Source organism: Bubalus kerabau, chromosome 4, assembly GCF_029407905.1.
Source record: "Bubalus kerabau isolate K-KA32 ecotype Philippines breed swamp buffalo chromosome 4, PCC_UOA_SB_1v2, whole genome shotgun sequence".
Classification (NCBI taxonomy): domain Eukaryota; kingdom Metazoa; phylum Chordata; class Mammalia; order Artiodactyla; family Bovidae; genus Bubalus; species Bubalus kerabau.
This window is the reverse complement of record NC_073627.1, coordinates 33,511,553-33,535,963: the sequence shown is the minus strand read 5'-3', so window position 1 is coordinate 33,535,963 and position 24,411 is coordinate 33,511,553. Positions and strand designations below refer to the sequence as shown.

Genomic DNA, 24,411 nt, shown 5'->3' with positions numbered 1-24,411 from the left:
TTCATCAACAAGAAACCACAGGTGAAGGAGTAGATTTCTGTGTGCCTGTGTGCATGCCCGCCGGCCTGGTTCCCGAGGCCCTGTGTAGAGCGGACAGTGCCCAGCTGGGGGAGCATCTTTTGGGGAAGAAGGCTTTTCTCGGCGGCTCCCTTTTGGAGGGTGGCTTTATGTCTGCTTGATCACCTTGCTTTCATGGTGGAAACTAGTACTTTTGACATTCAACTGGACCGACAGAATCAAATCTCAGCCGAGGAAGCCCTGAGCCAATCTTCTCAGATAGCGCACCCTCTCACGTGCTGTCTCTGATGAGCTTGGGGCCATCTCTGCATGTCAGTCACCTGTCAGTGCACATAAAATGGGGTTCATTTAGGCCACGCTGCAGATTTAAACCTAGTTCTTAGGAAAAGCACACAATTTCTGGGTTTCCATTACCCTCCAAACAGTGGAAATGAGAACACAGTTCACAAATGTATATGACCTGGGGCAGGTGAGGACTTGCCATCCTGATTTCTAAATATCACTTCCACTTGGCTGTAGACATTCTGAAAGCTCATACCTCAACCTTGCCTTGATTTGATTCAAGCCTTTTTCAGGAGTGTCAGGAGTTTTAGAATTGTAATGTGAAGTAACAAATAATGTCCAGCGTATTTTGTTTTTTCCTCTGTGTTTTCTTTAGTACGAATTGGCCACTGGCCGCTTTCCTTATCCAAAGTGGAATAGTGTATTTGATCAACTAACACAAGTCGTGAAAGGGGATCCGCCACAGCTGAGTAACTCTGAGGAAAGGGAGTTCTCCCCAAGTTTCATCAACTTTGTCAACTTGTGGTGAGTATTTGACTTATGAATACTCAAAACCATATGGTGAAAGGGCGGTGAGGTAATTACTTTCTCTTAGCAATGTTGGTACTTTATACTGGGGAAGGAGGGCTTATTTGTATCCCTGTGTCCTCTGAGCTGGGACTCGGGTCACCGTGGCTGCGTGGAAGGTCCCAGCAAGCCTGGTGGTGCGTCACTCTTATTCTGCTACTCAGGCGCCAAGGAAGAGCAGCTGTGGGTAGTGGAGCAGCTGCTGCCTCCAGATTCCTAGTACCTTGTACAAGAGATACAGCCTCTGGAGACTCACCCTCTTACTCTGGTGTGCTTCTCACAGTGAACTTGTACCAGAATCACGTGGACACTTTTATCAAGTTAAGATCCTACCAGGTCAGACTTTCAGGAGTGGGTCTCTGCTGTGACATAAACACATAACATAGTCGGGTCAGGCCCAGAGCTCGACTGGTAGAACCATACATTGGCTCAGGGAGATCTTATGCCAAGGAACACATGAACCCCATGCCTGATGTTTTTGTGTATTCATCTTTTAATGTGTGGGGGTGTGTGTGTATGGCACGTAAGGATAAATACATACTGATGTGGCAAGAGTACAGTTGTGCCTTGTACTATTTCAATCTATATTTTAAATAAAACCTGTTTTGTTATCATTTGAATGTTTTTGATAATTATTCTGTTTATCTGACTTGATTTAGAAGTAAGATATGTTTGTGAGCAAAGAGCTAGAGCGTTTTGTATATTCTTCTTTTCATTCTTGAAAATGCTTTTCTTTTTCTCAGTTTTTTCTTCCTGGGAATGCTGCTTCTCTCTATTCTTTTTAGGTCCTATAAGACTTTAACATTTCGTGGTGCAGATTGCTGAAGTTTTTCTGTCTTTTATGTTTGGCAGCTTGGCTGCTTTGTGACTTTGTATCTGAAGGAAAAAAAAATATCTGACCTATTGTGATGCTTTTGCTTGTGAAAATAAAAATACTCGAGTAACTGTGTCTCCATTTTAATGATGTTAATTTCTGTGTTATTTTAGCCTTACGAAGGATGAATCCAAAAGGCCAAAGTATAAAGAACTCCTGGTGAGTCTGAGACTTTGGGGCTAGGAGGTGTTTCCTCACACTTGACCCCTCCAGGACGCAGGCTCACTGAGCCAGCCGCTGGCCGTGCTGCTTGACCTTCTGAGTGTTTTTAAAGATGTTTTAAAAACAAGGAGATTTGGAAGGACAAAAGTTGTGTCTGATTTTCCTACTAATATACTAGCTGGATTCTGATGGGAAATTTTGGCTTCAGCACGTTATAAAAACTACCCCCAAGGAACTTTAACCTTCGCTTTCAGGAGCTATTTCCCAGCCTGTGTGTGTGACAGAGACACATCTGTAACCATTTATTGTGTTCATATTGCCTTGACTAAAAGCTCTCATGCAAATTTACGCCCAAGGCCCGTTCCCGGTTCTTTGAAAGTTCTCACCCTTGTATAGAACTGGGGCTTTTTAAGCAGTACCAGATCTGGCCTTGGCCCTGGGAGTGAAGAAAGTTACTGTGACCTAATACTGTGGGAATATTTTAGGAAAAAACCCACTTGTCACTCTTAGCGCCTAGCTTTTCAAGGATATTAGGTGAAACTCTGGTCCACCCCAGCACTGACTAAGCTTACTGAGTCAGTGTACTTAGCAAAGCTATGGAAGAAAAACATCGCTGGGGTTGGAGGATGAAAAAGGGGGCTTGGGAGGCAGATACGCAGCCATGGCATTTGGAAGGTGCAGGCACAAGCACACGGGAGGAGGAGCTGCTGCTGAGCCTCTTTGAGAGTTGGGGGGAGGGTCAGAGGATCACAGCGGAAACTTTGCCGTAAGGTCCCTCTGCTGTTCACGGGGACATCCTGCATCCAGGAGGAATGGCAACTGGGGTTCATGCAGTGCTTCTGAGCTCTTGGAGGGCAGTAGAGGCTCCAGCTCTGATTTGTGCTGAAAAACACAGGGGCCCTGATAGGCAGATAAGCTTCCAGACCCCACAGCCAGGGGTGTGGGGTATACCAACACAGCCATACCAACACCGTGTATGGTATCTCACTAACCTGTGTGTGTGGAGCCCAGCCTGGCTTGCCTCACTGCAGGCCTTCACAGCTCAACCTGGCTGGATCCTGCAGAGCTGGATCTCTACAGGAACAGTTCCCTCTGAGCTCTGATGTGAATCTTGATCACATGTCTTTCCTTGTTTTCCATCCTCTTGCAGAAACACCCCTTTATTTTGATGTATGAGGAGCGCGCCGTCGAGGTCGCATGCTATGTGTGTAAAATCCTGGATCAAATGCCAGCCACCCCGAGCTCCCCCATGTATGTCGATTGATGTCGCTGCTACGTCAGACTCTAGACTAAGGGCTGAGAGGAAGCAAGACGTACAGAACCTTCACCCCTACCACAGTGTTTTTATTGCTCGCCAGACACCATGCACACCACGACTGGCGTTTGTTTCCATCCCGTCTGTATACTCCCGCCACCCCGAACGCGCATCCCCGTGTGACCCGAGCACCCGCGCAGCGTCAGTGCCGGTCAGAGACCTCGCCTGCTCTCCCGTGAACGTGGATGTCAGTACGATCAGCTTGCTGACTGTGATAAGACCACATTGTAAACTCATTTCTAGACTCGAAGCCTGGAGACGCAGCTGCTGGAAGGGTGTTTCGTCAGGCTTCCGAATGCTGGATGGATGCGGTGGTGGCCACGCTGTGTCTGAATGCAGGCTCTGGGCTGGAGCGTGCAGCAGGCACAGCCGGCGAGACACCTTGCCTTCCGGAGCTGGGAGACGGAGGAGGGGTAGACTTTCTTCACCAAGTGCAATAGGTTGACTGATTGGACCTTCTGTTGTTTGACAGTCACTGTCCACGCTTGGGGATCCATGTGCTCAGCCAAATTCCCTGTTTGAAATATCACGTTAAATTAGAGCACGTTTATCTTTACCAAAAACCGTGCTGCGTTCAGAGAGGAGAACGTGAAAATGCCGAGACGGAACAGAACATGTTCTTTTCTCCCCCGCCCACCCCCAGTCCTCTGCCCTCCATCAGGGAGACTCAGGAGTCTGCCACACGTCAGAGAAGGTGCTGATTCTCAGAATTCGGTGTGCTGCCAATTGGATGTTCCACCTGCCACAAACCACCCGGGCTGAGAAGGGAAGAATAGGGAGGGCAAAGTTTACAGATGTTTTTAATCCTAGAATCCTGTCTGGAACAACTCGTAGCAGCTATGTATTTCCCCTGGTCCCAAGCCTGATGCTCTGGCCACCATAACTCACTGACGGGGAGAAGTAGCTGGTAGCAACGTGCCTTGACTGATCAGATAAAGATGTCTTTTAGGCAGCAAAAGACCAGATCTCAGCTGTGTGACATGACTGGTCCAGGTCTGCAGCTTCTGCGTCTCTTTCCCCACCTGTGTGGTCTGTTGCCCCTATGTGACTCTTGCTTGATCCAGTATCTCACCTTTTTCCCTATAACAGAAACCTTTATGATTACCAGGGATGTTCCTTACCAAGAATTTGTACAGCCCCCAGTGTATCCCATGATCTCAAGTTTAAAAGGCTGAGAAGGCGGGGCCCAGCTGATGTGGCAGGTGATGGAAGAACATCTCTTCTAGAGATAACACTTGACCAGAGGAGGATTTCTTTTACATGAGTTCCTCACCTACAAGACTCGAGCAGGTCACCACATTTCTTAGGATTGGAGTTCTACAAAAAACAAGCCTAAAACCAAAAAACCCCCAAAGAGCCCCAGAATAGTTCTAGGAGGCCGTTGAAATTTGCATCTTCTGCTGTCCTTCCTCCCTTCCCCGCGAGCCGGGTCTCCATGGTCTCCCTCCGGCCCCCTGACGCCCTGCGTAGGTGTGATGGTGAAGTCTGTCCAGCAGCGCCCTGAGCAGCTCACGCCCACTGGAGCGTAAAGCGGCCGAGGTCTGAGACGCGGCAGATGCCGTGACGGAACCAAACAGCGGTGGGTGTCGCTGTGTCTCCTCCCAGGTGACAGTCACGGACACTTCTCAACAACAAAGGGAGAATGGTGCTGTTTACAGTTACATCCTGTCAATTTCTGAATTTACCAGTGGTTTCTCGCTTTGGTCCACTCGCCTGATCTTCCTGTTTTCTCTGCCGTGGCATCGAAACCCCAGATTTCCCAGCCTCGGAGGGGAAGCCCTGCAGCGCCTGCCCCTGACCATGCCAAGCCATCGCCCCCATCCCCACGGCTCCCGGGGACTCAGGAGGACTCCGGATCTCCGTGGTCACCCTTCTGTCTGGCTCCGCGTGGGGTCACTTTGCCATATGCAGATGGAGAGGAACACAGTGCTGACCGTCCAGGAGCTGATCTGACCATTCTCTCATGTGGATGACCACATAAAAAAGGCAATTTTAGTGTATTAATCATAGATTATTATAAACTATAAACTCAAGGGCAAGGAGTTTATTACAGTGTATCTTTATGAAAAGGGTGTACAGTGTTCACACTCTGTAACAATAGTGTAAGAACTGTACATTGTGAGCTCTGGTTATTTCTCTCCTGTACCACAGAAGCATATTGTATAAAAACTGTCGGAAAGCTGATGTGAAGGGCTACTGCCTTATTTGTCTGTAAAAAGTGCAGCTCAGTCACATGACTGCTTCCTGGAGCTTGGGAATAGTTTATCCTGTATTCTTGTTTGAATTCTCCCTCTATTTAAGATGTATCCATGGAATCGAAGTGTCGATGTAATAGTTCTCTCCTCTTGCCTGCAGGTCAGTTGTAATAAATCTAGGATGTGATGATGACTTTGTAATTCGATTTTCTGAAGTCAGACCCTGAGAGGGGAAAATCAAGTAAATTCCATTAAATTATCTGTGCATTTCACATTGGGAAAAATTCTCTTGTTCTGCAAGTGTTTATGGCTTCTTTCTTTTTCTCCCCGCTTCTCGTGGTTGCCTTCTCTCTGCTTATTCTTCTTGGAAGAAAGCTTTGCTTTCTGTTGGAGCAGGCGTGATGGGGTCTTTCCAGATTGATTTCTTTGTTGGTCTCCCTGACCTTCCCCACAGTGGCAAAGAACCCACCTGCAATATTGGAGACACAGGAGATGCAGGTTCGATCCCTGGGCTGGGAAGATCCCCTCAAGGAGGAAATGTCAGCTCCATTCCAGTGCTCTTGCCTGGAGAATCCCATGGACAGAGGAGCCTGGTGGGCTACAGTCTGTGCGGTCGCAAGGAGTCCGATGTGACTGAGCACAGGAGGACCTGCCCCAGCTGTCTGCTGCTGACAGCTGAGGGTGCTTGACCCTGCGTCTTGGTGGAGAGACAGCTTGTAAGAAGCCGGCCTGCCTTGGCCTGACGTCTGACCACCAGGCACTTGGTCTGCTCCTGGCGCTGTGACTGCCAGCTGGAGGTGAGAGGTCAGCTCAGATGTAGCCACTCACTGTTTCCTGAAAGACGGGGGTAGGGAGATTGGGGGGTGGAAGCCCCACAGAAGTCAGACTGGGGGGCTTGTGGGTGGAGGACATGGGAGTGAGTGGAAAGCCATGGAGGCCTGGGAACTAGAAGAACCTGGGGCACCCACGCCAGACTGACCTGTCATGCTTCCACCTGTCCCTCGTTGTTATATCCTGACTCCCTGAGCATAGACTAAGCCAGCACCTTACCCTTCTCCTGCGCCCACTGCCAGCCTGGTCTCAGATGCAGGAGATGCCATTACAGGAGCAGTTGTGATGAGTAATCAAGCACTGACCTAGGAAGGGCATGGCTAGAGGAATCCTGCCCCTCCAGCCAAGCCTTAGCTTCTGGGACAGAGACCCCATAGAGTTGCCAGGTCCTGGCTGAGCACCAGCTCTGTGCAAGACAGAGCATCGTAGATGGACCATGCACACCGCACTTTGTGGACACTACCTGTGTTTGCTGATCTTATCTGATCGTAACTGTAGCCTTCCAGAGTCAGGTGTCAGTGGCCCTTTTTAGAGGTTAGAGGAAAACCAGGCTCAGAGCTCTGACAACAGAGGGTGGAGAGTTGAGATTCATCTCCAAGGCTGTAGCGCTTACTCTGAGAAATTACATTGATTAATACCGCTATTGAGGAAATGTTGAGCACTGGGAGAGTGAGCCATGCCTGGGGAGTGCTCTGCTCACAAGCCTTACCACGGCCTGCTGTGCTGCCTTGAAGTCCGAGGTTCTGGGGCCTCAGAGGGGCTTAGTGGGCACTGTGAAGGCAGTTGTGGAGAAGGGAGTTTTTTGGAACTAACCAGAAGACTCAGAGCTGATTTTCAAGCATGATGTGAGAAGCCTTGTGATGATGTACTGTGGCCCCGTCACTGTGGCAGGACATGGACTTGACATGGCTCTTTTAGTATTAAAATGGCCTTTCTTTTCTCAGTTCTATCCATCTTAGATGCAGGAGGATAGTTTAGGGGTGCATGAAGGCTTGAAAGCACCCGGACACTGGCTGCTGGTCTCGGAGGCCCAGACGGGGCTTGTGTCCCAGCTCTTGGCCAGAGCTCTTATGCTCCAGTTACATGCATACCATCGGTGCTTGATATCTGAGAGGTAAGGGGTAGAGAACCCAAACACCTTTGGTCTTGAACTTGTCTCCCTTAAATACCTTGTTAAGTGGCTTGAGGGCAAATGCAGTCAGTGGTGACACCCTTCCGAGGGTCCTTGTGAGGTGTCCTGAACAGGTGGTGGTAGTGTGGTGTAAGGAGTTCCTCTAGTCTGAAGCATCAGGTTCCATTACCTCCTAGGGATTTCCTGAAGGCTAAAGTGACATATTGTTTGGTCTTCCCCGTCTTCCAGGTAAATGGATATCTAGGAATTGTCATCTCAAACCTTGAAATCATTATACAGGTCAGTAGTTCAATATCCTCAATAACAGATTTCTTTCCTGGTGCTATGCCAAAATGTGTTCGTATTTCTTGAATGTAAAATGTGATCCTGCTCTCTAAAATTGTCAACCCATGTAGAGCATGAAGTGTAAAGTTAAAACTGAGCCATCCCAGTGCGCAGTGAGTCAGATTTCCATCTGCATGTGAAATTTCTCTCTACCTACACATTTTGCTGAAGAACCATGAAAGAGGACCTCCAGTTTTTCACAGCACTACCCACGGATTTAATGTGAAGACAACTCTCTGAGGTAGAAAGTTGCCTCAGTCCTACTCACTGGACACCAGTCTGAAATAGGTAATTTGCTTAATGTCATAATTATGTAGGGAATTGCACATCATGCCACAGATGGACTCTTTTTTTTGGTACGTGAAAAATTTATTTTAAGCTTGCTTTATAAAAGATACAGTGTGCGTGCATGCATGCGTGCTAAGTTGCTTCAGTGGTGTCCAACTCTTTGCAACACCGTGGCTGTAGCCCACCAGGCTCCTCTGTTCATGGGATTCTCCAGGTAAGAATACTGGAGTGGGTTTCCATTCCCTCCTCCAGGGCATCTTCCTGACCCAGGGATGGAACTTGTATCTCTGCGGCTCCTGCAATGCAGGTGGATTCTTTACCACTGAGCCACCAGTGAAACCCTGAAGCTGGGGCATGGCTATGTAAAATTGAAAATAGAAATCTGTTACCCAGATAGCAAGCAGGTTCCATGATGCTTGTTGTCTCTTAAGACCCGATTTTGAAGTCTTGGTGGCAATTCTCATAACACCAAGAACACATTTGACGTTTTTATATAAATAAGAATGCACTGAGTTCTGTGTTCAAAGATGGACTTTTATCTCTTAAGTGATTTTAAGCAGGGAAGTGGCCTGATCTGATTGGTCCTTTCCAAAAATCATCTCAGTGACTGGGTAGGCTGGAATGGAAGTGGTGGACCTGAAGGACAATCGAGAAACTTGGACTATTCTGCACAAAAATTGGGGGGAGGTGAAGTAGTGGAATGGAGTGGATTTAAGAGTGAGCTTGGGAGGGGTGAGCTGACTGGCTCCTGATGAGGGGTAGAAGCATGTGGGAGGCCTGGAGGAAAGTTGTCTTCTGGCTTGAGAGATTCGGGTTTCTGTACAGAATCTGTGCCGTATTCACAGCCTTCCGTGGTTTGCTGAACCTGTTCTGCTCTGTCATGCCTTCTTCTTGGTGCCTAAACCGGCCCCTCCATGTGGAATTCCTTTCTTCACTTGTCTTTTGAAAACACCTGCTCATTCTTTAAGACCTGGGTTAAATGTCACACCCTCTGGGAAGCCGTTCCCAACTCTGTCCTCTGAGCTGTAATCACGTTTCTTTTTAAACGCAGCCCTATGCAGCAGTTAATCGTGTTTCATGAATTGTCTCTCTCCTTCCTTGTCTGTGAGTTTAGTCGGCCTCAGGCATCTTGGTGGCCCAGTGGTAGAGTTGGTTTCCAGGTGCTACAGTGATAGTCCTTTTCAGTGAAAAAGGACTTGTAGGCCTGACGTTTTCACATCTGACGGCAGCATCTCATCCTGTTTAGCGTAACTGATTGTTTTCCCAGAACCACGCCAAATAAATTGGATTTACATAACCATTGGGTATTTCTGCTAAAAGCAAGGAGGTGAACGCGGACTGTGGTCATGGAACCACACACTCAGTAGTGAGGAACCCAATTTTAGGTCCTGTGTAAATAGAAGTAGTCAGCTGTCATTAATGAAGTACTGGTGACTTCTGTCTCTGACCGGACATTAGCTTGGATACTGTTAACAGTACTCCTAACTGCAGTAACTACACTGGTAATCACAAAATAAAACTATTTTCAAATGCTTTCCCCCAGGTTGACACAAAAGTAAGGAATCTCTGAAGCACCCTCACCCCCAGCCCCCATAAATAGAAGCAGCAGGAACTCTTGATTCCAACCTTTATTCTGTTTCTAGAAAGTAATTCCATTTTCAAAGAATGAAGAGTTGCTTCACTTGAGAACAGAAAGTGTTAAGAACTTGCCAGGAGCAACTTTTATTCCTGAGAGTGTTCGGGAACAATGTGAGGACAGGTAAGTCTTCTTTGCTGAGTTTTGAACCTCGAGCTTGAGCTTTTGTATTTAAAATTATGCGGGGGGTTCAGGGCTCAGGATGTAAGGCGTGGCACCAGTGCCCCAACAAGGCTGAGACCTTGAAGGGCTTTGTATGAAGTCTTAGGCAGACAAATGTCTGCCAAGTGGTGGGAAAAGAAATGGAAACATACTTGTCTTCATCCTGGCACTGGATGCAGGAAAATTTTCAAGATCTCCAAGAAGCCATAACCACAAGTCAACTTCCATGTGGGTTCATGGTCTGAATTCCCACTGTGGTCCCAGAACCCCAAGCAGAAGGTTTAAATTAAACAGACCTGGTGTAGTATCATCCCCAGGTGATTGGCAGAGGCCAGAAGTAATTTTCTCTGGTGGAAGTCTTCAACTCAGGTTCAAAGAACTACCACGGGTAAGGCTCAAAGGAAAATGACTAGTTCACAGTCAAAAATGTACGGCTGATGGATGGGAGGGGAGTTTGGGGACAATGGATACTTGTATATGTAAGGCTGATCCTCTTGCTCTCCACCTAAAGCTGTCACAGCATTGTTAATCAGCTATACTCCAATATAAAACAGCTTAACGTCTCAACAGACCTATATAACAAGTGAAATAAATCACAAACACAAGCAACATGCTAAATGAGAGCCATCAGAGACCATAAGCAGTGTGAACTACTTGAGCTTATCAAAGAATATAAAATAAATGTTTAACATGTTAAAGAAATCAAGTGGGAAGATTGAACATATGAGTCTGGAAATAAGAGACTATCAGTGCTATTAAGAAGAAAAAAAGGATCAAATAAAACTTGTTGAACTGAACAATATAGTCATTGTCCGTCAGCTGCGAAGTCGCGTCCCGCTCTTTGCGACCCCGCAGACTGCAGCATGACAGGCTTCCCTGTCCATCACCAACTCCTGGAGCTTGCTCAAACTCGTGTCCGTTGAGCGGTGCTGCCGTCCAACCACCTCATCCTCAGTACAGAGACTGAGCTAGCAGAGCAAGCGGTGCAGTGGAGACTGCTCTCCATCCTCCCCAACCCCACACCCAGAATCTCTTCTCCTTTCCTTCCTTTTAGCCCTAAAAACATGAGTTTTACTGGGCATGTGGTGGCCTAGCTAGTGAGTAGTTTCCTCCTTACTTTATTTAGATGATTGGCTATTACTATTTTTTGGGTCACACCTTGTGGCATGTGGGATCTTAGTTCCCCAACCAGGGATTGAACTCATGCCACCTGCAATGGAAGGTGGAGTCTTAACCACTGGACCACCAAGGAAGGCCCTAGATAATTGGTTATTAACTAACAGGAATATAATGGAAACTCTTGTGAAAATAAAACTCATAACTAGAAATAACCTGTATCTAACCTCACCTTGAAAGAAAAGTTATGACCAACCTAGGTAACATATTGAAAAGCAGAGACATTGCCAACTAAGGTCCTTCTAGTCAAGGCTATGGTTTCTCCAGTGGTCATGTATGGATGTGAGAGTTGGACTGTGAAGAAGGCTGAGCACCAAAGAATTGATGCTTTTGAACTGTGGCATTGGAAAAGACTCCTGAGAGTCCCTTGGACTGCAAGGAGATCCAACCAGTCCATTCTGAAGGAGATCAGCCCTGGGATTTCTTTGGAGGGGATGATGCTAAAGCTGAAGCTCCAATACTTCGGCCACCTCATGCGAAGAGTTGACTCATTGGAAAAGACCCTGATGCTGGGAGGGATTGAGGGTAGGAGGAGAAGGGGACGACAGAGGATGAGATGGCTGGATGGCATCACCGACTTGAGGGACATGAGTTTGAGTGAACTCCGGGAATTGGTGATGGACAGGGAGGCCTGGCGTGCTGCGATTCATGGGGTCGCAAAGAGTCGGACACGACTGAGCTACTGAACTGAACCTCACCTCACAGTTACTATCACATTTCCCTGCCTTCCCTGACAACATAATCCTTCTCTTGAAGTCCCATGTTGGTTGTTCACTTGCTCTCTTTTGTCTTCCCTGCTTCCCTCTCCTCCTTTCCTTCCCCTTCTTCCCTTCCTTCCATAGATAGATAGAGCATATTTCTGAGTTTAGGTCTTATATCAAAACTTCATGCTGTTTATACTATTTGGGGATTTTTCCTCCTAATATCTGTATTGCTGTTTGATTGCTGTGTAATATTCCATTGCATTAAAAAAAAAAAACATTTTCCCATTCGTGGGCATTTTGTTTATTTCCAGATTTTTCTCAGGTGAATAGTACCACTGTGAATATTCTTGTTCTTGTGTCCTGCTTCACAAGGGCTAGAATTTCCTTTGGACCCATGCTGGAGTCAAATTGCTAGATCGTAAAGCATGCATTGAATGTTCAATTTTGAGAGATAATACCAAACTGTTTTCCAAGTAACTGCACTAACTTACTCTCGACATCTTCTCCAGCATTTGATATTTCAGACTAAGGTTTTTTTCCAATAGAAGAAGTTTAAAAGGTGACCTTGATATGACAGTCGCTAATGATGAGAGGCCTGTAGACACATTTACTGGCCAGATGTGTTTCCTCATTCATGTCTCTGCTCGTTTTCTCATTGGGTTACTTATGTCTTATTTTTAGTTATTGTCATTTCTATATTATCAATCCAAATTGCTCCTGGGTGTGTATACTGAAAATACCTTCTCTTGGTAACTTATTTTTTTCACTTTTTAAAAGGTATCTTGATGAACAAATGTTACGAACATCAGTTATTCAGACGGACATCAGTATTTTATAATTCATGGTTTTTGCATCTTATTTGAAAGACTAAGATTTTAATCACAAGGTTTAAAACTGTTAACTCTGCATCTTATACTAAGAGTTTTAAAGTTTTACTTCAGACGTTCAAGTTCTGAACTCATTCGGAATTGATTTTTGTAAATGGTGTGGGGTAGAAATATAATTTCACCTTTTCCTTGTGATGATCATGGCCTTTTAGTCTGGGAGGGGATCCTAGCCATCAGGGTTCATGTTGCAGGAGGGGAGCCCACCTGTCTTGATCACACTCATCTGGGACTTGGCCCAGGTGGCTGTGGGCAGCATGGGAAATTCGTTCAAGTCCTACTCTTTGTTGAAGAAAGCCATCTAACTGGGAACCAGGGAAGAGGGACCCTGTGGCCCTGGCTGCAGCATTGTGCGGTGGAGTCTCTCCTTTGTTGAACTGTGTTGGGGGAGGGGGTGGTGAACAGGTTTTGGTTCAAATACCACTGACTCACTTTTCTTGCTGAATTTTTGTAGGTTTTCCTGATTCATGTTTGTGTGTTCTTTGTCTTTAAGACTATTTGCAGAGGCTTAAGATAGAAAAGTGGAGAAGGCAATGGCACCCCACTCCAGTACTCTTGCCTGGAAAATCCCATGGACGGAGGAGCCTGGTAGGCTGCAGTCCATGGGGTCGCTAAGAGTCAGACACTACTGAGCGACTTCACTTTCACTTTTCACTTTTATGCACTGGAGAAGGAAATGGCAACCCACTCCAGTGTTCTTGCCTGGAGAACCCCAGGGACGGGGGAGCCTGGTGGGCTGCCATCTCTGGGGTCGCACAGAGTCGGACACAACTGAAGCGACTTAGCAGCAGCAGCAGCAGCAAGAGAGAAAAGAAAATAATTTTCACTAGTTTTGTTAGGGAGGGGTCATTGGAGCCCATCTTGATGTTATGCCGGGTGTTGATCTCTTCTCTGATTTTAGAATGATCTCATCAAGTTCTTTGAAACTTCTGTTTGCATTCTTACTGAATTGCAGTGAATGCATACATTAGTCCTCAGTCACTTTAGGTCACTGCTGCTGCTGCTGCTAAGTCGCTTCAGTCATGTCTGACTCTGTGTGACCCCATAGACGGCAGCCCACCAGGCTCCCCCGTCCCTGGGATTCTCCAGGCAAGAACACTGGAGTGGGTTGCCATTTCCTTCTCCAATGACTGAACAACAAAAAGCAAGTTGCATTCGTTCCATCGACCACCTGGGGGAGCCAGATAGCTGAAAACAAGCAAGTTACCAGCAAGTTAAGCAGAGGATCTCTCTGAGAGCAAGAGTTGAGGCTCCTCTAGTTTCAGGCTCTTATTTTCACATTTCGGGAAACAGAGGCTCAGAAGAAATGATTTGCTCACTGTTGTGCAAGTAACTGGTAACTAAAGATGAGATGCTTTTTACTTACCAGGTCATTAACAAATCACTTGGAGAAAACCAACTTTAGTCACAACCCTACTAAGTTCTGAGCATGGCTAAGTCTGTGCAGAGTTGAAAATCACCCCACCCTTCTCCATTTCTCAGCTGATAGCTTTCCTGGGTTGGGAAGATGCCCTGGAGGAGGGATAGACTACCCACTCCAGTATTCTCGGGCTTCTTTTGTGGCTCAGCTGGTAAAGAATTCCCTGCAACGTGGGAGACCTGGGTTCAATCCCTGTGTTGGGAAGATCCCCTGGAGAAGGGAAATTCTTCCCACTATAGTATTCTGGCCTGGAGAATTCCAGGGACTGTATAGTCCATGGGGTCACAAACAATCGGACACAACTGAGCGACTTCCACTTTTACTTTCATCATAAACATGATATGTCTTTCCATTTGTTTAAATCTTTAATATGTCAATAAAATCATGTTTTCTAGAGGTCTGCACATTTTAGATTATTACTAGGTAGTTGAGATTATCTGGTATGATTATAATGTGATCTACTGTTTAAATATATTTTTATTTGTATATAGAAATTAATTATGTATGGGCTTTACAGGTGGCTTAGTGGTAAAGAACCTGTCTGCCAATGCAGAAGATGTGGGTCCAATCCCTGGGTCAGGAAGATCCCCTGGAGAAGGAAATGGCAACCCACTCCAGTATTCTTGCCTGGAGAATTCCATGGAGAGAGAAGCCTGGCAGGCTATAGTCCATGGGGTCTCATGCACATGACTGAACACAGAAATTAATTGAATTTTGATATATTAATCCTACACCCATCACATTGCTGAACTCCCCCCTTTTCCCTCTGATCATTGGCCTATAGTTTGTTTTGAGTTTTCTGTTTAACTGGTTATAACATCTCCAGATAATGAATGTCTTACTTCCTTTTTTCCTTAAACCTTAATTTCCTTTTTATTATCTTATTATACTGGTTATAACCTCTAATCCCACAGTAAACAGTATGGGGATACCAGGCATGTTTGTCTTATTCCTTACTGTAATGAGAATGGAGCTAACATTTCCCCGCTTAGCATGACCTTTGCCCTGTTTTGTATGTTGTTTTGGTAGATATTCTTTCACAAGTGAGAAAGTTTCCTTTTATCTAGAATTATGAAGAGTTTATTTTGGTTAGTAAATGAGGTTAAAGTTTATCAAATGATGTGTATGCATTTGCTGAGATCAGTATTGATTTTTCTTTTTTTCCCAAGCTGTAAACTTTTTATTTTATATTGGGGTATAGCCGATTAACAATGTTGTGGTTGTTTCAGAGTATATGATTTCTCTTATTTAATCGATTACTGTGGTGAATTACTTATGGATTTTTCTAATATCCAACCACCCTTTAAGTGAAAGTCGCTCAGTCGTGTCTGACTCTTTGCGACCCCATGGACAGTACAGTCCATGGAATTCTCTAGGCCAGAATACTGGAGTAGGTAGTCTTTCCCTTCTCCAGGGGATCTTCCTAAACCAGGGATCGAACCCTTTAAACCATTATTTAATTTAACCACCCTTTAAACAATTATTTAGTTACAAGAATAACCACAGTTGTATGTAAAATTTTCACATCCGTAGTCCAGTGATACAAACCTGCAGTCTTCAACTTTCTTCCAAGATTTTTCCCGCTGCTGCTGCTATTTCCTCTTCCCCCTCCCCTCCCCCCTCCTCCTCGTCTTTCTTCTTCTTTGAGTTATGATTGCCTGAGAGAATGAACTGGGGAGTTTTCCCTCTCTTTTCTCAGACTGCCTGGGTTTGGATCCTGGATCATCACTCACTGTTGCCACATTGAGCCCTGTCTTGGTTTCCTAGTATGCGAGCTAAAAACACGGGAAATCACTGCCTCCTAGTGTTTTGGTGAAAACTTTAATGAGAAAATGCATCCAAAATGGTAATCACAGTGGTTGACTGGGGCTGTTCCAAATCAGGAAAGGAGTGCATCAAGGCTGTATATGGTCACCTTGCTTGTTTAACTTGTATGCAGAGTACATCATGAGAAATGCTGGGCTGGATAAAGCACAAGCTGGAATCAGGATTACCAGGAGAAATATCAATAGCCTCAGATAAGCAGATGATACCACCCTTATGGCAAAAAGCAAAGAGGAACTAAAGAGCCTTTTGATGAAAGTGAAAGAGGAGACTGAAAAAACTGGCTTAAAACTGTACATTCATAAAACGAAGCTCATGGCATCGGGTCCTGTCACTTCATGACAAATAGATGGAGAAACAATGGAAACAGTGACAGATTTTATTTTCTTAGGCTCCAAAATCACTGCAGATGGTGACTGCAGCCATGAAATTTAAAGAAGCTTGCTCCTTGGAAGGAAAGCTATGACAAACCCAGACAGCATATTAAAGTGTTACTTTGCCAAAAAATGGTCTGTATAGTCAAAGCTATGGTTTTTCCAGTAGTCATGTATGGGTGTGAGAGTTGGACCATAAAGAAGGCTGAACGCAAAAGAATTGATACTTTTGAACTGTGTTGTTGGAGAAGACTCTTGAGAATCCTTAGGACTTCAAGGAGATCAAGCCAATCAATCCTAAAGGAAATAAATCCTGAATATTCATTGGAAGGACTGATGCTGAAGCTGAAGCTCCAAAACTTTGGCCACCTGATGCAAAGAGCCGACTCATTAGAAAAGACCCTGATGCTGGGAAAGGTTGAAGGCAGGAGAAGGGGATGACAGAGGACGAGATGGTTGGATGGCATCACTGACTCAATGGACATGAGTTTGAGCAAGCTCTGGGAGATGGTGAAGGACAGGGAAGCCTGGCGAGCTGCAGTCCACGAGGTCGCAAAGGGTCAGACACGACTGAGTGTCTCAACAAGATGCAAGTTGCATTCATTCCACCGACCACTTGGGGGAGCCAGATAGCTGAAAAACAAACAGTTCCCAGCAAGTTAAGAAGAGGTTGTCTCCGACTGAGAGCTAGAGTGGAGGCTTCTCTAGTTTCAGGTTCCCATTTTCGCATTTTGGGAAACAGAGGCTCAGAGAAACGAAATGATTTGCTCACTGTTGTGCAAGTAACTGGTAATCTAAAGATGAGAGTCTTTTTACTTACCAGCTCATTAACGAATCACTTGAAAAAAATCAACTTTAGTCACAAGCCTACTAAGTTCCGAGCATGGCTAAGTCTGTGCAGAGTTGAAAGTCACCTCACCCTCCTCCATTTCTCAGCTGATGAATTCGTGTTGTACTTTTCATTAAGATCTGTGCTTACAGAGGAGTAGGTTACCAGATATTGTTGAATACATCTCATTCCCTGATATCCACAGTTCTTACAGCATACAGACAATCGGCACTGTGAAAAAGAAACATACTGACACACAAGAATAAGGACACGCACACACGCGCGCGCACACGCACACACACACACACACACAGTCTTGGCGAGCTCACCCAGTTTCCAAGCTTTAAGTATGCCCTGTAAGTGGATAAATCTCAACTTTATATTTCCACCTAGATCATCCTCCTGGACTTCAGGCTCATTTATCTAACTTCTTACACAACATTTCCACTTGGGAGCCTGTGAGGCATCTCGTGTTCTTGTTTAAAACTGAGCTCCTAATCTCCTCCTGTCCTGTTCCTCCAACAGACTTAGTTCAGGGCAACCGCATTCTTCCGTTAGCTCAACCAACCTTCCCGTTGCCTTTAAACCTGTTCTCTCATTCTCCACACTGAACTCACCAGCAAGTGTGTTGGCTGTGCTCTTCAGGATAAATCCAGAATCCGACCACCTCTTCCTGCTTCCGCAGCTCCCGTCGTGGCTCGTGCCACCATCATCTCCTCTCTGGCCGTCGCCAGGGCTCCTCCCTGATCCCCCGCTTCTGTTCTTCTGCAGGTTACTCTCTGCAGAGTGGCAGAGGGCTGCTGTTACAGATCTCAGTAGTGTCACTCAGTCCCCGGCTCAGGAACCTCCCCTGTGTCCCACCTCACCACCCTTCCGGGGTGTCTCCATATGCCTCTGACTGTGTCTCCTACTCGTTCCCCACTTAGCCTCTCAGCTTGGCCGCGTGGACCTCTTCACTGTCCACTGACTATTCCAGGAAGCTCCCACTCAGCCTCTGTGTCCGTGACCTGCCACGCTCTGACCCCAGATGCCTACAGAGCTCCCTCACCTCCCTTCCTGTCTGTACCCACATCACCCTTCGCCACTCTTTCCACAACTGCAGCACCCCACCCCACTTGCTTTCCTTCTCCCATGACATGTAATCCCCCAGATTCTACCTATTCCACTTATTTTGCTCAGGGTCTGTCTCCCTCCTGGGGAACGGTAGCTCCACGCGGGCAGTGCTTCCTGTTGTTTATTTCCAGCATAGAGCAATGCTTAGTGCATTGTTGGAATGAAAGACACAGACTTCAGAAGCTAGGCTGTGTGAGGCAAAGGGCGCTAGGATAGGAATAAAGTGATTTTTACCTGCTTATCCCTGAAGTTACTGAATCCCTTTTGCTGAGGCCAGTTGCTCTGTCTTTGATCTTACATATGAGGGTGCGAGGGTCCTTTTTGTTGTTGTTGTTCTAATATGTCAATGGAATGAGTTAAGACCCTGCAAATGTTGATGAACTGCACTCAGACCCTGCAGGGCCTCTGGTTATTATGAGGTAGGAGGCAGTGCTTCCTGGCTGGAAAGTCGCTGGCTATGAGACAGTAAGATGTGACGAAGCAAACAGTGATCCTTTGTGCAGGAAGTGTTGAGATGGTGGAAGACAGGTCAGACAGCGGCAGAAGGGTCCTTGAGGGGTGTGATGGGAAGGACATCTAAAAAGATAGGTCGAGGCTGTGTTTGCAGAGATTTGTCTCCAGGTCAAAGTCCAAACTCCTTAGTCTTGAATTCTGTGGGTGAGGCATGACTGATCTTGAGCAAGAGAAGACCCAAAAGGTCTGGAAAGATTTGTCTCTCCAGGATGGATTAGAGGGAGGTGATTCTGAGTCAGGAGGTCATTAAAGATTTTTAATCTCAGATGGTGATGGCGTGGACTCTCAGAGGAGCAGCAGGAATAGACTTGGAAGAACAAGGGAACATCAGGACAAGACTTGGAACTAAACAGCTGCAACTAAAGGAAAAGGAAAAGAGAAAATTCACTAAGATATGTAGACAAAGAAAGGAAGAAAGGAAGGCCAGAGAGGAAGCTAAATTGTGGAGGAAGATGAGCGTTGCAGGGTCTGTCTTAGTGACTCCAGGGGAACTTCAACCACAAACTTTTCTCTCTCACAGTCCTGGAGGCTGGAAAGTCCAGGGTCAAGCCGACTCGTTGCCATGGCCACCTTCTCTCTGTGTCCTCAGGCAGAGATCTGTGTCGTCTCCTCTTCCACCAATCCCACCAGGGGGCCCCACCCTCACAATCTCATTAACCCTCATCATTCCCAAAGGCCACCTCCAAATTCTCTCCCACTGGGGATGAGAGTTTCAACACATGGGTCTTGGGTGGACACCAACATCAGTCCACAGCATGGATGCTCAGCACTCACTAGGTGAGGAGGGTCAGGGTTGAGTTCCCTTTCTGGGTGTTCAGGAGCAAAGGATGGAAGTTTGAGAGAAGATTCTTGTCCACATAGGGAGATCTGTGATTATTTGAAGGCAAAAAGGAAGAAACCAGGACAGCGAGGAGAAGATCAAATATGCCAGGTAAGGAGCAAGATGGAGAGGCGGTTCTTTCCAAGGAGAGAGGTCTCTAGCTTGCTGAGGCCAGAGGGAATCTTGGCAGGCTGGAGAAAGAGAAAATGTTTGAAGGTAGAGATAAGGAAACCGGAAGGAGCTTACTGCTCATGATGCTTCTGGGGAAGAAGGAAGCACAGTTCTCTGGCAAGGGCAGGATAAGATGCAGAAGAGGGATCAAGGCTTGCTGAGGAGGGTGTGGAACCTGGCACTTGGATCCCACAGACCCATCCATCCGTTGATCTTACCATCTTCTCACTGTTCCTCACTCCTTTCCTGTTCTTGCTTCCTTTAGAACCTGCTTAAAATCCGTGGCCAGTCACTGAAATCATCGTCTTGCCCCTCTTCACTGTCCATGTGGTTTCTGAACCATAACCCTGATATAATATCACTCTTTACCCCACCCAGGTCTTGACCCGTTCTGCACCCACATGAGCTTATGTGATACAGCAAACCTGTGTGCAATAAAAAATGTGCTTACCCTTTCTGCAGACCAGGATGCAAAGTCTGTGGGTGATGTCCACTCTTCTTGATGTCCTGTATCTTAAATAATGTGATGTCAAGTGAGTTGTTATTAATATATTATATTAGATGATAAGGAGAGAAGAGAACAAAAATAGTTGATACATATACATAGACATATTCATAACAATAAGGAAGATGGATGTGAGAGTTGGACTATAAACAAAGCTGAGCGCCAAAGAATTGATGCTTTTGAACTGTGATGTTGGAGAAAAATCTTCAGAGTCCCTTGGACTGCAAGGAGATCCAACCAGTCAGTCCTAAAGGAAATCAAACCTGAATATTCATTGGAAGGACTGATGCTGAAGCTGAAACTCCAATACTTTGGCCACCTGTTGCAAAGAAATGACTCATTGGAAAAGACCCTGATGCTGGGAAAGATTGAACCAGGAGGAGACGGGGATGACAGAGGATGAGCTGGTTGGATGGCATCACTGACGTGAATTTGAGCAAGCTCCGGGAGTTGGTGATAGACAGGGAAGCCTGGCATGCTGCAGTCCATGGGGTCACAAAGAGTGGGACACGACTGAGCGACTGAATGACTGAACTGAAGGAAGATGCACTCCATAACAATGATAGTTCTCATAACAATTATAGTCCTCACGTCCTGAGATTGTAGCTGATATCTATAATACCTTCTCCCACTATTCTTATTTCCCCCTGGTGGCTCAGACGGTAAAGAATCTGCCTGCAATGCGGGAGACCTGGGTTTGATCGCTGGGTTGGTAAAATCCCCTGGAGAAGGGAATGGCAACCCACTCAGGTATTCTTGCCTGGGAAGTGGCATGGACAGAGGAATCTGGCAGGCTACAGTCCATGAGGTTGCAAAAGAATCAGACACGACTTAGCAACTAAACAACAACAATTTATATTAACCATTTCTTCTATCAGTTTTGTATATCTTGTATTTTTCCAGGAATTTACCCATTTCATCTAAATTATTTAAGTTTTGGGTCTGTGGTTGCTCAGATTATTCACTTACAATCCTTTTAATTTTGGTAACATCATTAGTGATACTGCTTCTTTTAGTTCTGATTTTTATTCAAGTATTTTCTCCTTCATGCTTGGTCAGTTTAGTTAAAGATTTGTCAATTTTGTCAGACTTTCAGAGGGCCAGCTTTCAGTTTCATTGATAGTCTCTGTGGTTTTTCTACTCTCTTCTCTTCCTCAGAATCCCCAGCAGAGTTCTCTCAGTGGCATTGACCACTGGAGCCTGAGATGTTGGCAGATAGCCCTTTGCCAGCAGGTAGGATCCATTGGTTCTTTTTCCTGCTTAACATGAGGCTGGGGAATTAACAGCATTGAAATCACCTATGAGTCTATTAGACCCACAGGCTCTTGGGACCCCATCCCAGTGTCCTGATCCTAAATCACAACCTGTATGTTAACAGCATCCTCAGGGAACCGTTTGCACATTCAGGTTTGAGAAGCACTGTGTCTGATACCTTCATCTTGCAGGTGAGAAAATAAAGGGCTTGAGAGGCAACATACCCCCCAGAAGGGGGTTCTCGTAGGAACACTAAGAGATGACAGGGAGGGTGGGGAGGGAGAGGAAAGGGAATACAAGGGGGCAGGAGATGAGAAAACATGAACCAAGAGCTGGGATGTGGGGAACTGTTAGCGGGCAGGAGGGCCTTGCTCATCTAAGGCCAACTGGGGGACATCTTAGCCATGAGAGTACAAGGTATCTCTGTGTTCTCGGTGTCAGGCTTGAACGTGCCTGTCAGAAAGCACACCCAGGTTTCCGTAAACCCCCAGTTCTTCTGACAGTGAAAGTCACTGTTAGGAAAAAAAAAAAAAAACAGAAAATGGAAACATCTGTTACGGGCTCTCAAGATGCCCAGGTGTCAGAGTCCTGGGCCCAGCTGTCCCCCCCCAGGCCTGCTCCCTGGACCTCCCGCAGGCCACCGGCCGCCGCCCTGGGCCCTTCAGACCTGCTGCCATAAATCTGCAGTGACCCTCCCCTGCCTGCACGCCCAGCTCCTCTCCAGGGCCATCAGAGGTTATTTATGGCAGCCCACAGCATTCTCTGTAAGGTTTCAGCCCCAGATGCAGGAGACGCATGTTCTATTTCTGTTTGACATCCCGTGTCAGGAGTGAGCCCTGGACGAGGTGAAAGTAATTCCGCATTATATACAGAGGGTGAAGTTATGTGGTGATGTATCAACACCGAGCCCTGGAAGTCCTTGGAAATCAGGAGAGTATAATTTTAGAATGAACGTAATGAAAACGTTAAAAGAAGATCCATTTTTCTCCTCTACCGCTAAGCTGGGCTAACAGATAACTGGGAGAATTTTCCAAGGGTGGATGAATGCCTTCTGCTGGAGTTGTTCCCAGGAGGAGGCCATTGAGCTGGGAGATGGGGCCTCCCTTGCACCAGCCCTGACCTCTCTGGGGTTCAAGACCAGAACTTCTTGCTGCCTCTCAGATGTCTTCCCAAGAATGCCCTGCCAACAGCAACTCAAACCCAACCCATCTGAAACAAAACTCCTGACTTTGCTTCCAAGTGCTTCCTCCTTCTCTAGTCCACATCTAGGTTATAGGACCATTTAGTTCCCTCTTACCCAAACTCCAAGAAGTTTCCTCTTTGACTTTTCCTGGTCCTCAGCTCCTCCTGTCTGGGAGTTGGCTTGTTGTTCAGTTGCTAACTCCTGTCTGACTCTTTGTGAGCCCCTGGACTGCAGCATGCTAGACTTTCCTGTCCTCCACCATCTCCCAGAGTTTGTTCTAACTCATGTCCATTGAGTCAATGATGCCATCCAACCACCTCATCCTCTACCCTTAGGGGTGCAAGTCTAACACCCCCTCTCTAGTGGAGTCCTCATGCCTTCCCAGGCAGACCCCCCAGGCAGTGCCTAAGTGCTCCCCTAGACACACACTCTGTCCCGCCATGGGTGGACACATCTTCCTCTTTGGGTTGAGAGTTGCAGCTTCTCATATTTAGACAGAGGCATCATGTAGGAAGGTGGAAGTTCCTGACACACTCCACACACACAGTCCTCCCAGCTCCAGATGGTCCCAAGACATCACATGTATGTTACCTGACTCCCTCTGTAGAGGCTTGATATGGGAACCTAGTTCTAAACTACACATTTTCAAATTTTTTTTTTTTAGAAAGAAAATGCTTTTAGAAAGCAAGTGTTGCTTTAGTTGAAGGCAGAGAGAAGAGCCAGGAGCCCCCTAGACCCTTGCGTCCACAGTGGGAGCCTTGGTGCTCTGCAGGGCACACACTGAAAGGCCCTGCCCCAGCCCCTGGTGGTCTGTCTACACTCTGATCCTGCAGCACCTGCTGATTCTAGCCTGATCACCTGTAACCACAAACAGCAACAATCAGGCCTCCAGACCTGCCCGCATCCCCCCACCCCAGCCCCATCCGGCCCATGACACTCTCTTTCCTCTGCCTTGTGTGATCACAGCCCTGTGTGTCTGGAGCCCCACAGCTGATGAAGTCAGCGAGGGACTTGCAGGGGACACTTCTGCAGGACACTCCACTGCTTTTTGTGTTTCCTCCAGCATTTTACAGAATTGTTGGCTTTCTTGGGGCCCTCAATCCCCAATATAATGAATTTTAAACAAATCAGGCAAAAATGAATCAAATACTCAATTGATTCACTCAATTCCCTCATGAGGAAGTGTTTGTAAAATAGTCCCCATCCTCTTGTTTGCTAAATATTTGTGATTCTTCTCGCCTAACAGTGAGCACACAGATGTAGAATGTGAGCTTGGAGAGTAAGAAAATGGCCTTCTCTTGCACTTAAGATGTGTTGAGACATACACCCCCACACACACCCTCCACGAAGCCCTGGCTTTGGTTTGTGTTCAGACAGTGCATATTGGTTAGCTCTGTACTTCAGCTCTGCCTCATCTTCCTAAAGGAAGTCATAAGAGGACAGATGACTCTTTTGCTACATCCCACATCACATGTGCCCAGGGGTCCTTCTCATTCTCATCTTCCTCCCAGTTTGGCCTAGAGGCTGTGGGAGTGCACACTTGTCTGACCACTCTGGAAAACAGTTCACAAGTCCTTATGAACATTGTCCTACCCTACGAACAGGGCTACCCAGGTGGCGCTGCTGGTAAAGAACATGCCAGACGCAGCTTTCATCCCTGGGTCAGGAAGATCCCCTGGAGGAGGGCATGGCAGCCCACTCCAGTATTCTTGGCTGGAGAATCCCATGGGCAGAGGAGCCTGGTGGGTACAGTACGTGGGGTCACAGAGTCGGACGCGACTGAGCATGTGTACACACAGGATTGGAGTGGGCGAGAAGGTTTGCCTGCAGGGGCGGCCTGGCCGCTGGGCTCTGG

At 46.6% G+C, this 24,411-nt stretch overlaps 1 protein-coding gene across 8 annotated transcripts in view; it reads left to right on the top strand.

Annotated features, from left to right (window-relative positions):
• MAP2K4 (mitogen-activated protein kinase kinase 4) overlaps nt 1-24,411 on the top strand; it is a 104,859-nt gene that overhangs the window by 72,733 nt on the left and 7,715 nt on the right. For 3 of the 8 annotated variants that reach the window (XM_055576492.1, XM_055576491.1, XM_055576489.1), the window contains 3 exons: nt 677-825; nt 1,855-1,900; nt 3,054-5,606. In XM_055576492.1, coding sequence (XP_055432467.1) covers nt 677-825; nt 1,855-1,900; nt 3,054-3,167 — 309 coding nt within the window. In that variant the 3' untranslated portion in view covers nt 3,168-5,606. Of the gene's footprint in view, nt 1-676; nt 826-1,031; nt 1,512-1,854; nt 1,901-3,053; nt 5,607-24,411 lie in introns of those variants that run through there. The other 5 variants (XM_055576490.1, XM_055576487.1, XM_055576485.1 and 2 more) reach the window with 2 other exon arrangements.